Below are 13,365 nucleotides of genomic sequence, written 5' to 3'. Positions count from 1 at the left end.
AGCAGGGCTGCAGGTGTCTGTCTCTCTTCCTCTCTGTTTCCCCTCTCCCCTCTCAATTCCTCTCTGTTTCTATGCAATAATAAATAAATAATATTCTTTTAATAGTTTTTTTATATTTATTTTCCCTTTTGTTGCCCTTGTTGTTTTTCATTGTTGTTTTAGTTATTGTTGTTGTTGTCATTATTAGATAGGACAGAGAGAAATGGAGAGAGGAGGGGAAGACAGAGGGGAAGAGAAAGGTAGACACCTGCAGACCTGCTTCACCACCTGTGAAGCGACTCCCCCGCAGGTGGGGAGCCAGGGGCTCGAACCGGGATCCTTACGCTGGTCCTTGCGCTTTGTGCCATGTGTGCTTAACCTGCTGCACTACTTCCTGACTCCCAATAGTCTTTTTTTTTTTTTTAAGGGAGATAGAGAAATAAATGATAGACCAGAGTACTACTCAGTTCTGGTGTATGGTAGTTCTGAGGATTGAACCTGGGCTCTCAGAGCCTCAGGCATGTAAGCCTTTTACATAACCATTATGCTATCTTTCCAGCCAATTACTTCATTTTATTTTATTTAGCTATTACTTACTTATTTATTCATTTTATTGCCACCAGGGTTATTGCTGGGGCTCAGAGCCAGCACTACCAATTCATTGCTCCCAGCAGCCATTCTTCCTTCCTTTCTCTCTAATTGGACAGGACAGAGAGAAAATTTAAAGGGGAGTGGTACACAAAGAGAGGAAAGATAGGCACCTACAGACCTGCTTCACCACTTGTGAAACATCCCCCTGCCGGTCGGGACAGGGCGCTTGAGCCCCAGTTCTTGAGCATGATAATGTATGTGCTCAACCAGGTGTGCCACCGGCCAGACCCCATTCATTTTAGACACTGTATTTTTCTTTTTTCTTTTTTCTTTTTTCTTTTTTTTTTTTTACCAGAGCACTGCTCAGCTTTGGCTTATGGTGGTGCAGGGGATTGAACCTGGGACTTTAGAGCCTCAGGCATGAGAGTCTGTTTGCATAACCATTATGCTATCTACCCCTGCCCTAGACACCCTATTTTTCAAGGGAAACTTGCCTTTGTAGAATTCATTGTCAGGAAGTAAAATAAGGCCAAGGTTTTCAGGACAAAGACAGTTTTTCTTGGGGTTTTGTCAGATGTAGACTCTCGAATGTCCAAGATTGAGGTTAGCGTCCTAATGGCTTCTGCTTCCTGGGCTTCATCTGCAATGGAAAAGGGAGGTAAAAAAGAAAGAAAGAAAGAAAGGAAGAAAGAAAGAAAGAAAGAAAGAAAGAAAGAAAGAAAGAAAGAAAGAAAGAAAGAAAGGAAGGAAGAAAAGAAAAGAAAAATAGAGCTCTGGGAGTCACTAAGCCTACCCTCACTGCTAAGCACAGGAGCTTCTAGGGTACTCAGCTTTCTGAAAGCTTCACAGGGACAGTGATGGAAACTGTACAAATCACAGTTCTTCAGCAGAGGACTGCTCTGCAGGTAGAGAGGAAACCAAGCAGTTTCAAGCACTTCTCCAGTCTTGCCTAGCATGACATTACCAGAAAAACCTTAAAAAAAAAAAAAACCAAAGTGCTTGTCCCCATGTTTCCCAACATTGCTAAGCTTTCTCTTTCTGAGTATTGAACTCTTGATCTCTTTGGCCCCCAATACAAGGAGTATGTCACCGCAGGGTTCCTTGATTCATTGATTCAACTCAGTTTTCATTCTATAACAAGAGGTGGGAGCAAGGGATTTTTGTTCCATTCTTCTCCAAATTCAAAGAAGCTTCAGCAGTCATCTTCTTGGTCTCCTCTGTCCATGTGAGTTTGTTTACTATATTACTGCAGCAGCTTTTGAACTCTGCTTTAGTTACTATGTATTGACCTGTTGTGAAGAATCATAGACCAGTAGTTTAAAGGTGCTTTATAAGAACTAAGCCTAGAGAAAAAGACTGAAAAGGCATCTTTGAATATCTCAATTTCTGAGTTTTCTTTTTTAACATGAGCCACTTTTATAGTGAGAGAAAACTCAGTAAAGTTATTAATCTTTTACATATTAGCTTAAAGTCTCTCCTTCAAGAAATCCTTCCTCTTCAGCACCATCCATATGTCTTCACCTTTTCATTCTGGGACTAATCTTAAAATACAGTTAATTTGTACTTGTAGAAATTTTTTTGTTATTTTACATATGTTCTCTCTCTCTAATTATGCCATATGCTTCTTTTGAGCAGAAGAGAGATCCTCTATAACCTTTAATTTTCTTGGAGAGAATGATTCAATGTGTTACTCCCCCCTCAGCCCTTTGATGAGCCTGGGGATGGAGTGGACTCAGAAGCAACTGTAGCTGGGTGGTGAAGCACCTGGCTAAGCATACACATTAGTGTGCAAAGACTCGGGTTCAAGACCTTGGTCTTCACCTACAGGGGTGGGGGGGGGTTTCACAAGTTCTCTTTCTCCCCCTTTCTTCTTGATTTCTCTCTTCTCTAATAACATTAAAATAACATTTGAGGGGAGTGGGCAGTGGTGCAGCAGTGCAGTGGGTTAAGCACACATGGCTCGAAGTGTGAGGACAGGCATTAGGGATCCTGGTTAGAGCCCTCAGCTCCCCACCTGTGGCGGGGGGGGGGGGGTTGCTTCGCAAGCAGTAAAGCGGGTCTACAGGTGTCTTTCTCTCCCCCTGACTGTCTTTCCCTCCTCTCTAGATTTTTCTCTGTCCTATCCAACAATAACAATAACAACAACAAAGGCAACAATGGAAAAAAATGGCCTCAAGAGAAGTGGATTCATGGTGCAGGCAGCGAGTCCCAGAGATAACCCTGGAGGCAAAAACAAAACATTTTGGGGGCTGGGTAGTGGCACACCATGTTACCAGAAGCAACTCTACCATTAAGACGATCACTCTCAGGACTGGGTGGTGGCACACCTGGTTAAAAACATGTGCTACAATGCACAAGGATGCAGGTTCGAGCCCTCAGTCCCCACCTGCAGGGGGAAGCTTCATGAGTGGTGAAGCAGGGCTGCAGGTGTCTCTCTGTCTCTCTCCCTCTCTATCTTCCCCTTCCTCTCGATTTATGACTGTCTCTATCCAATAATAAATAAAGATAATAAATTAAAATAAAAAGAAGCTCACTCTCTAGTAAAGGATGAGGATAAGACAACTAGAACAAACCAATAATGTTACTACTGCCCAAAGCCTACCTTGACTTATGTGATCAAGAAGAATACTACATACAAAACAGACACTCTGCAGAAATCACAAGAATCTTCCCCTTCTCTAAATATGGCCCTTAATAGTCCACAGAAAGGCTGCATCTGATGCTAGGAATCTGTAGTTTCCCAACACTGCTAAAGATTTCTTTGATCCCTATGGCTAGGTTTACCCAACAGCAAAACAGAGGCAATTACACTGATATTCATGATGCAGTCCTCTTGGGCTAAGTTAGTAGGTTAGAGATGTAGTCACTGTTCTACTTCCTAGGGAGAACTGTCACTTACCCAAGCCAGTGTCAGTCTCAAATTGTTTGCCCAGTAAATCTATTTGTTGGGTACGAACTTGGAGGAGGACTTCATAGTGATTATTCAAATATTTGTTCCAGATCTCAGTAACCTGTTGAGAAAAGAGATGCTAGTGAGATAACTGGGCTGGAACTTAGCCATAAGACCTGTCAGTTGGGAGGGTGACATCTCTGGCCAAGTTTCCTGATAGTTAATGGACTTCCTGTCTCATTGTGCTGGAAGGCAATGGTTAACAGCCCTGCCGGGGTCCAATAACGACAGCTACTAGTTGTTGAATACATACAGCTAAGCCTTTACTCTCTCACAGCTATCCAAATTGAGGTCATACTTTCATCATTCCCATTTTATAGGCATATGAACCGAAGCTCAAGAATTTAAGATCACACTTGACTTTTTTTTTTTGCCAGGGCCATTGCTGGGGCTCGGTGCCTGCACCACAAATCCATTGATCCTGAAGGCTATTTTTTTCCTTTAGTTGCCCTTGTTTATTGTTGCTGCTGTTATTTTTATTGTTGTCATTGCTGTTGGATAGGACAGAGAGAAATGGAGAGAGGAAGGGAAGACAGAGAGGGGGAGAGAAAGATAGACACCTGCAGATCTGCTTCACCACTCGTGAAGCAACCTCCTACAGGTGGGGAGCTGGGGGCTCGAACCGGGATCCTGATGCTGGTCCTTGGGCTTTGTTCCATGTGCGCTTAGCCCGCTGCACTACCGCCCAGCTCCCTACTTGACTTTTGTTAAGAGCTGCCATATGTCACACAGTCAGGATCTAAGTTCAGGTTTGACTTCAAAGTGCATTTCCTTCCAGCCACACACTTAGAAACAAGTCTAAAATATAGTCATAGAGACCACAGACTGAAATAACTGCTTAGCTATCACTTGATACACATAACTGACATTTTGACATGTTGGAAACTTTTTTAAAGTTTTACTTTTAAAGATGGAAGCATTAGTCTCATTTTCCCCAATCCTTTCATAAGAACTTTCAACAGTAAATTTCTCTTAAAAACTTTGTTTCCTGCAAGAACCCGAGTTCAAGGCCCTGGTCTCCATCTGTACTGGGAAGGGGGGGAGTTCACAAGCTCTCTATCTCCCCCTTCCTTCTTGATTTCTCTCATCTCTGTCTAATAACATTTAAAAAAAAGAAAACATTTGAGGGGGATGGGTGGTAGTGCAGCGGGTTAAGTGCCCATGGCGCTTAACACACCTCAATATACCAACATTTACTTGTTCTTTTGGTTGTGACCATTTGTTTGCAGGAATTTGGTTCTTGTTGACTTATTATTCATTATTTGCCAATCATTTTCTGGATTTAAGGACTAATCTAGTTTGGTAGTGGATAAACAAGAAGAAAGGGGCCAGGCAGTAGCACACCTGGTTAAGCTCACACATTACAGTATGCAAAGATGCAAGTTCAAATCCCTGGTCCCCACCTATAAGGGGAAAGTTTCACAAGTGGTGAAGCAGGGCTGCAGGAGCTTCTGTTTCTCTCCCTCTCTATTCCCCCTCCCCTCTCAATTTCTCTCTGTTTCTATTCAATAATAAAGAAATAAAAATATTTTTAAAAAAGAAACAAGAAAAAAAGTTGAATACATTGTGCATCAAGCTATGTAACCCTGAGCAAGTCACTTCATTCTTCTGTGCCTCATGAACGGTCTGACATCAGCTTTAAGATATAGGGCTTGGGGTCATATGGGAGATGGCTTAGCTGGGAAAGTGCCTGCCATACCATGCCTGAAGTCCTGAATTTGACCCATGGCTCCACGTGAATCATCATGGATGGTAGAGCAGTTCTTTAGTGTTTCTCCCTGTCTCTGTCTCTACCTTTCTCAAGACATGGAATAAAAAACAAATTGGTCAAGGGAGTTGTCTCAATGGTATTGCATGTACCCAAGCTCCTGGCGTCATTTTATAGCACCACATTAAAGAAGCAAAGTAATTGAGAGTCAGGATTCAGCTTCCACATTCCCCAGCTAACCTTGATGTAGAGTGTGTCTGCGATATCCAGCTTTCCTAGACCAAAGAAAATATTAGCCAAATGGAAGTAGCCTCCTGAGGTCCTGATGTCCTCGGTTCCAAAGGCACAACTGGCAAAATAAATCTAAAGTAGGAAGGAGAAGGTACTGAGTTTTCCTTTAAAAATTTTTTTTAATATTTATAATTGGATAGAGACAGAGAGAAATTAAGAGGTGAGGGGCAGATAGAGAGGGAAAGAGACAGACAGCAGCCCCCCACACACACACACACTGTGCACATTTAACCAGGTACATCACCTCCAGCCCCATCTGAGTTCTCTTTTTAAATTCTATATCTAAAAAAGGACTTGAGTACAGAATCTATAAATAGCTTTTATAGTAATTTATTATTTCACAAAAATATGTATCAGTGACCAATAAATGTATGAAATGATGCTCAGCAGTATTAGTCATTAGGGAAATGCACAATAAATAGTTCTTATACTGACATAACAATTTCACACACATACACACACACACACACACACACACACACACAGCAATGGCTATACTAAAAAAAAAAAAAGCAGAAGAAGCATTAGTGAAAATGTAGAGAAAATGAAAAGCTCATAAATTGCTGATGGAATATGGTGTGACCTCTGTAAAAAAAAAAGTAGTTCTCAGAGAGTTAAACATAATTTCTATCAACAGTCATAAGTAGAAACCAAGAAATAAAACACATATCCACACAAAGACCTGTAAACAAATATGCATATGTATTATTCATCACAGATACAATGTGGAAAAAATTCAAAGGTCCATAAATGGTGAATGGCTAAATAAACTGTACTATCAAGATTATGGGATACTACAACATAGCTGAATCTCAAAATAAGAGAAAGAAACAAGTAAAAAAAAGACTTCTAAACAAACAAAAAACTTACAGTTCTGTTTATATGGAATGTCCAGAAAACTTATAGAGATAAAAAGCAGATACCTGGAGCTGTTAGAAGAAAAGGCTGGGAGTCAGGCGGTAGCGCAGCAGGTTAAGCGCAAGTGGCGCAAAGTGCAGCGTTAAGGATCCTGTCTCTGTCTCTACCTTTCTCAAGACATGGAATAAAAAACAGCGTTAAGGATCCTCGTTGGAGCCCTCAGCTCCCCACCTGAAGGGGAGTCTCTTCACAAGCGGTGAAGCAGGTCTGCAGGTGTCTGTCTTTCTCTCCCCCTCTCTGTCTTCCCCTCCTCTCTCCATTTCTCTTTGTCCTAGTCAACAACGATGACATCAATAACAGCAATAATAACTACAGCCTATGACACGGTCTGGCACCGTGGTCTCCTAGTCAAGATCTCAAGATGCCTGCCTCCATGGGTGGCCAACACTATATCGTTTCTTCTCCAAAACAGAAGATTCCGGGTGCATCTGGGTGACAAGTCTAGCAGATGGAGACTTGTCTCAAGTGGCCTCCCCCAGGGCTCTGTTCTGGCTCCTACGCTATTTAATATTTACATCAATGACCTCCCAGAAACTTCTTCAAGGAAGTTCATCTACACCGATGACATCTGCTGTGCAACTCAGGCATCAAAGTTCAACATCCTTGAGGAAACACTCACGAAAGACATGTCTCTGATATCTGATTACTGTAAAAAATGGCGACTAATCCCTAGCACTGCAAAAATGGTATCATCTGTTTTCCATCTACACCATGCCTCGGCCTCGCGTGAGCTTAATGTGCAGCTTGGCGATACGAGAATACGGCATGAAGCCCAGCCAGTCTATCTTGGCGTTACTCTCGATCGCACTCTGTCATTTCACAGACATCTCATAAAAACTGCAGCAAAGGTGGGCGCGAGGAATAACATCATTGCAAGACTGGCCAGCTCCTCATGGGGCGCGAGCGCTTCCACACTACGATCATCATCTCTGGCATTATGCTATTCCACTGCAGAATACTGTGCCCCAGTATGGTTCCGTAGCCCCCATGTCCACTTGGTCGACTCCAAATTATATTCCTCCATGAGGATAATTTCTGGAACCATCCGTTCCACCCCAGTTCCATGGCTGCCAGTTCTTAGCAACATCGCCCCGCCAGATATTCCTCGGGATGCGGCATCATCTAAGTTCATTTCCCACGTCTACGCTCGACCGGATCTGCCAATATACGCGGATATCTTCGCCCACCCTGTCCAACGCTTGACGTCTCATCACCCAATCTGGTCCCCTATGCCTACACTGAACTTCTCTGTTCCAGTCTCTTGGAAACAGAGTTGGCAGTCAGCTGAGGTAAAGAACAAACATCTCATCACAGACCCCTGCAAGCGTCAACCCGGCTTTGACCTAGCACGTTATGATTGGGCCCTCCTCAATCGCTATCGAACAGGCCATGGCCGGTGCGCCGCTATGTTCCATCGCTGGGGAGCCAGAGACGACCCGAACTGCCCCTGCGGCTACAGACAGACTATGACCCACATAGTCAACGACTGCCACCTCTCCAGATTCAAAGGAGGTCTCGAAACTTTACATCAGGCTCAACCTGACGCTGTTGACTGGCTACGGAAGAAGGGCAAACGCTAGAAGAAGAAGAATAACTACAACAATAAAACAACAAGGACAATAAAAGGGAATAAGTAAATATTTTAAAAAAGAAGAAGAAAAGGCTATAAATGGATATAAGAAATCTCTTTGGGTGACAGAAATGCTCTAAAACTGGATTGTGCTGATGGCTACACTACTTTGTAAGTTCACAAAAATCACTGAATTTTTTGGGTATGCTTTTAAATTGATGAATTTATGGTATATACCAGTTAGGGTTTTTTATATATATACTTTTTAAAAAATATTTTATTTATTTATTAATGAGAAACATAGGAGGAGAGAGAAAGAGCCAGACATCACTCTGGTACATGTGCTGCCAGGGATTGAACTCAGGTCCTCATGCTTGAGAGTCCAATGCTTTATCCACTGTGCCACCTCCTGGACCACTATATATTCTTATTTGTTATTGGATAGAGACAGAAAATGAGAGGGGGAAGGCAGAGAGGGAAAGAGACAGAGAGATACCTGAAACCCTGTTTCACCAGTCACGAAGCTTCTTCCCTGCAGTTGGAAACTGGGGTCTTGAACCGGAGTCTTGTGCACAGTAATGTGTACACTTAACCAGGTGTACCATTGCCTGGCCCCCAGTTTTATTTTGTTTAAAAACTTAAAAAAATAAAAATAAAAACTAGGCTAGGAGATTAATCCTGTTCTAATTCTTTTGTCTCCCAATCAGGGTTACCATTAGAACTCAGTGTCTGCACAACAAATCCGGAGCTCCTGGTAGTCACCCCCCCTTCTTTCCTTCTTTCTTTTTGATATATAGAGAAATGGAGAGAGGAGGAGGAGATAGGGAGAGAAAAAGAGACACCTGCAACACTGCTTAAACACTAGTGAAGCTTCCTACAACAGGTGAGGACTAGGTGGCTTTTAGGGACTATCAATAGCCAGAAAATATTACCATACAGACTCCTGAAAAAGGATGATCAGAGCCACACCAGAACTAGAGCTCTTAAAGAATGCCACATGAGAGCCAAAGTGGAAAGGGGCAGAAAAGCCACAGATAAAAAAAAAAAAAAAAAAAAAAAAAAAAAAAAAACATGGGTCCTCTCTCATCCCAACCTCTATTCTTTTGCCAAGCCTCACATTCTTCAAACCCAACTACACAGAGGGATGGCGTTCATGTTGTGCAGTCCATAGAGGTCAGCCTCGTAGAACAGAAGAAGGGCAAACAAACGGTTTCTAAGACTTGTGAGAATCATGATGGTTATCTTTGCAAGGTGGGAGGGTGGGTATACAGAACTCTAGTAGTGGGTGTGGAGTGGAACTATACACTGTAACCTTACAATCTTGTAGCCTACTATTAATCACAAATACAAAAAATCTTTAAAAAAAAAAAAAAAAAGAATAAATTGGGGAAAAAGAAGAATAACCAGCACAGGAATGTTTTTGGTGAATGGACACTGTGAAGTGGAAGGCAACCAGCGCCACAGCTGTTTGGTAGAGAGGTGGGGATAAAACTAATTTGTGTGAGGATTGTAGTCTGGCCTTAACTTCATCCAGATTTTAGGCTCAGGAATACTTATCCTTGACAGTATTACCCAGCACTGAAATCTTAATATAAAACTCATAAATTTTGGGAGAACAGTTCAGTCATCACCCTCTTCATCCTATCAAACATTTCCACAGTTGGACAGTTTACAAAGCACTTGCATATATCTCTGGCTCATTTAAATTTACTAACTGAACTCTGAAGCAGAGACATTAATGATATTTTAAAAACAATGGCCAAGCCAAATTGTTGTATATGTTTATCCTGTTACTAACCTCTGCAATGATCCAGTGAGGCAGAATAATTTTAGGAAATGTTTTTTCTTACAGGTCATGGAAAAGTTAAATGCTCTGTCCAAGACTATGTGGCTAGTAAAACAAAAGAGCTGGGACTAAAAGTAAAGTTCCTCTTCAGTAACTGATGTGATATTCTAACTTCGTTTATTATACTCAGAGCAACTGAAGCCTGGGCAAATGACATCACCTAGTCAAGTTTGTACAACCTGCAGTAGAAAGATTTGAACTCTTAAAATTGTGTTTTTGGGAGTCAGGCAGTAGCGCAGTGGGTTATGCTAAGTGCAAGGACCGCTGTAAAGATCCCGGTTCGAGCCCCCAGCTCCCCACCTGCAGGGGAGTCTCTTTACAAGCGGTGAAGCAGGTCTGCAGGTATCTTTCTCTCCCCCTCTCTGTCTTCACCTCCTCTCTCCATTTCTCTCTGTCCTATCCAACAACGATGACAACAATAATAACTACAACAGTAAAACAACAAGGGCAACAAAATGGAATAGATATTTTTAAAAAATTGTGTTCTTGCTAATACCCTACTAAGTAGTCAGATGTAAATAGAAAGTCTTAGAGAATTTCTCAAAATAAATAAATAAAAATATTTGAGGCTGGGCAAGTGGCACACCCAGTTAGGCACATATAGGACTATGCACAAGGACACGTACAAGGATCTGGGTTCGAGCCCCGGCTTTCCACCTACTGCAAGGTGCTTTACAAATGATGAAGCAGGTCTGCATGTGTCTATCTTTCTCTCTTCCTCTCTATTTCCCCTCCTCTCTCAATTTCCCTGTCCTATAGAATAAAATGGAGGGGGGAAAAAGGGAAAATGGCCACTAGGAGCTGTGGATTCGCACTGCAGGTATTGAGCACCAGTGACAACCCTGGAAGCAAAACAAAGACAAACAAAACTTAACCATGGAGAACCTAGAGGAAACGTAAAAATTCTTAGAAGCATATGACCTCCCAATACTGAATCAGGAGGAAACAGAAAACTTAGACTAATTACAAGCAAGGAAACTGAATTAAAAAATCTCCCCAAAAACAAAAGCATAGGACTAGATGTTTTTACTAGTGCATTCTACCAAACTTTCATAGATAATATTTTATTTATACTTTTCTATCTCCTCAAAAATCTTGAAGGAAAGAAAAATCTCCCAAAGATGATGTGGCCAGCACTACTCTGATACCAAAAGCAGACAGGGACATCACAAATAAAGAAAGTTGCAGGCCAGTATTCCTAATGAACACACTCCAGAGTTTATCATCAAAATCTTAATGAACTGAATTCAACAATATACTAAAAGGGCAATACATTATAACCAAGTGGAATTTATTCCAGGGATGCAAGGACAGTTCAACATAGCACAAATCTAGTAATATAGTACATTATGTCAATAAAATGAAAGGTTAAAATTATGTGATAATATCAATAAGTGCAGAGAAAACTTTTGACAAGACCCAGCATCCATTTATGATAAAAAGTCACAGCAAAATGGGTAGAGAAAGAACTTACCTCAACATAGTGGTCATATTTTTAAAAAAATAGTTAATATCAGTACTTAAAACCTGAAGGCTTTTCCTTTATTGCTAAGCAAAAGACAAGGATACAAACAATTCATTCCAACAAGTTGGGGGAATGGGACCAGGCAGTAAAGCACCCAGTAAATGGCACACACTACCATGAACAAGGACTGGGATTCAAGCCCCTACTCCTCACCTGCAGGGAAGAAGCTTCAAAAAGAAAAGAAAAGAAGAGGAGAGAAGAGAAGAGAGAAGAGAAGAGGAGAGAAAAAAGGATGGATGGAAGGGAGAGAGGGAGGGAGGAAGGAAAGAATGAAGGAAGGAAGGAAGGACAGAAGGAAGGGAGGGAGGGAGAAAGAGGGAGGGAAGATGGCCACCAGGAGTAGTGGATGCAGGCACTGATCGCCAGTGATAAATAACCCTGGTGGCAATTTTAAAAAGTATGTGGGGGAAGGGGCATTGAACAAATACCTCACAAAGAAGACATACTGATGATCAACAAGCACATAAGATGGGAAAAAAGCAACAAAGCAAAAGACTTTGGGGAAGGAAAAGATGGGAAATGTTGAAGAGGGCCTTGGGGTCTTGGTGTATGATGATGGAAAGGGACCCAACTTGGGAGTTTTGCAGGCACCTACTATGAGGTGATGAGAAACCATACTCATGCGTCAACAACCATATTGTAAAGCATTAACCTCCCAGTAAACTAGAGGAGAAAGGATAAACAAGTCCTCAGAGTCTAACTACAAAACTGAGGTCACCAAAGCAGGAGGAAGATGAGGATTGTGAGGGTGGAAGAGCTGCAGTAGATTTTGATGGAGGGCAACTGCTATTTTAGTTGTGGGTGTGATACAGCAACATATATCAGGAAGAGATCTAAGTTGTAGTCCTAAAATATACTGCTGTGTAAACCATTATGCAACAGTTTTTGTTTGTTTGTTTTTTGCCTCCAGGGTTACTGCTAGACCTCGGTGCTTGCACCATGAATCCACTGCTCCTGGAGGCCACTCTTCCCATTTTGTCGCCCTTGTCGTTATCCTTATTGTCGTTATTATTGTTGTCATTGCTGTTGTTGTTGATGCTGGACAGGGCAGAGAGAAATCGAGAGAGGGGAAGACAGAGAGGGGGAGAGAAAGATAGACACCTGCAGACCTGATTCACCTCTTGTGAAGCGACTCCCCTGCAGGTGAGGAGCTGGGGGCTTGAATCGGGATCCTTACACTGGACCATGAGCTCTGCGCCATGTACACTTAACCCACTCTGCTACCGCCCAACCCCCATGCAATAGTTTTTTTTTTAATTAAATTTAAAAAACTAAACAGAGATGTTCTCAGAAACATTTAGGCATTATAATTTGCTTGTTTACATCATTGGCCAGATGATAACGGGCTTCCTCATAGTTTTTCTTAGCCATAAAGAGAAGTCCCAGGTTCCGATGCAGCAAAGAGTGAATGGCATGACTACAATCAGTAGATTTGAGGACTGTCCACTGGGCCTGGGAAAGATACTCTTCAGCCTGAATAATCTGACCCATACCTGACCAAAAGAAGGAAAGAAAGTTAAAGTTCATATCCCAGCCAAAGAATACATGATGAAATGTGAGTAATCACCAATTCCTTCACTTATTCATTGACTTACATGCTTATTAACACACAAAAACTTGTACACAAATGTTCATAGCAGCGACTTCATCATAATCAAAATATAATATGTAAAGTCTATAACCCTAAAAAAATGTAGACACAATCTAATTTTCCAGATAGATAAAGGAGGGACACTAGGAAGAGGCAACACATATATGCAAAGTCATTAAGTTAGCTTACAATTATGCTAGAGTACAGTGTGAGGGATAGAGCAGCAGGAAATGAAACTGAAGAGTTCAGCAAGGGAATAGATCATAGAACGCTTGGTAAATAATGCCAAGAAGGGGCTGGGTGGTGGTACACCTGGTTGAGCACACATGCTACAGTGTACAAGGACCAGGTTTAAGCCCCCGGTCCCCATCTGCAGGGGAAGGCAGTGTTGCAGGT

At 41.9% G+C, this 13,365-nt stretch overlaps 1 protein-coding gene across 5 annotated transcripts in view; it reads right to left on the bottom strand.

Annotated features, from left to right (window-relative positions):
• ZMYND12 (zinc finger MYND-type containing 12) overlaps positions 1–13,365 on the bottom strand; it is a 35,977-nt gene that overhangs the window by 3,417 nt on the left and 19,195 nt on the right. For 3 of the 5 annotated variants that reach the window (XM_016189579.2, XM_060206098.1, XM_016189580.2), the window contains 4 exons: positions 12,702–12,871; positions 5,469–5,591; positions 3,470–3,581; positions 1,065–1,210 (listed from right to left, as the gene is read on the bottom strand). In XM_016189579.2, the coding sequence (XP_016045065.1) occupies positions 1,065–1,210; positions 3,470–3,581; positions 5,469–5,591; positions 12,702–12,871 (551 nt within the window). Of the gene's footprint in view, positions 1–1,064; positions 1,211–1,363; positions 1,860–3,469; positions 3,582–5,468; positions 5,592–12,701; positions 12,872–13,365 lie in introns of those variants that run through there. The other 2 variants (XR_009553854.1, XM_060206097.1) reach the window with 2 other exon arrangements.

This window comes from Erinaceus europaeus, chromosome 13, assembly GCF_950295315.1.
Source record: "Erinaceus europaeus chromosome 13, mEriEur2.1, whole genome shotgun sequence".
Classification (NCBI taxonomy): domain Eukaryota; kingdom Metazoa; phylum Chordata; class Mammalia; order Eulipotyphla; family Erinaceidae; genus Erinaceus; species Erinaceus europaeus.
This window is presented reverse-complemented; position numbering and strand designations above follow the sequence as displayed.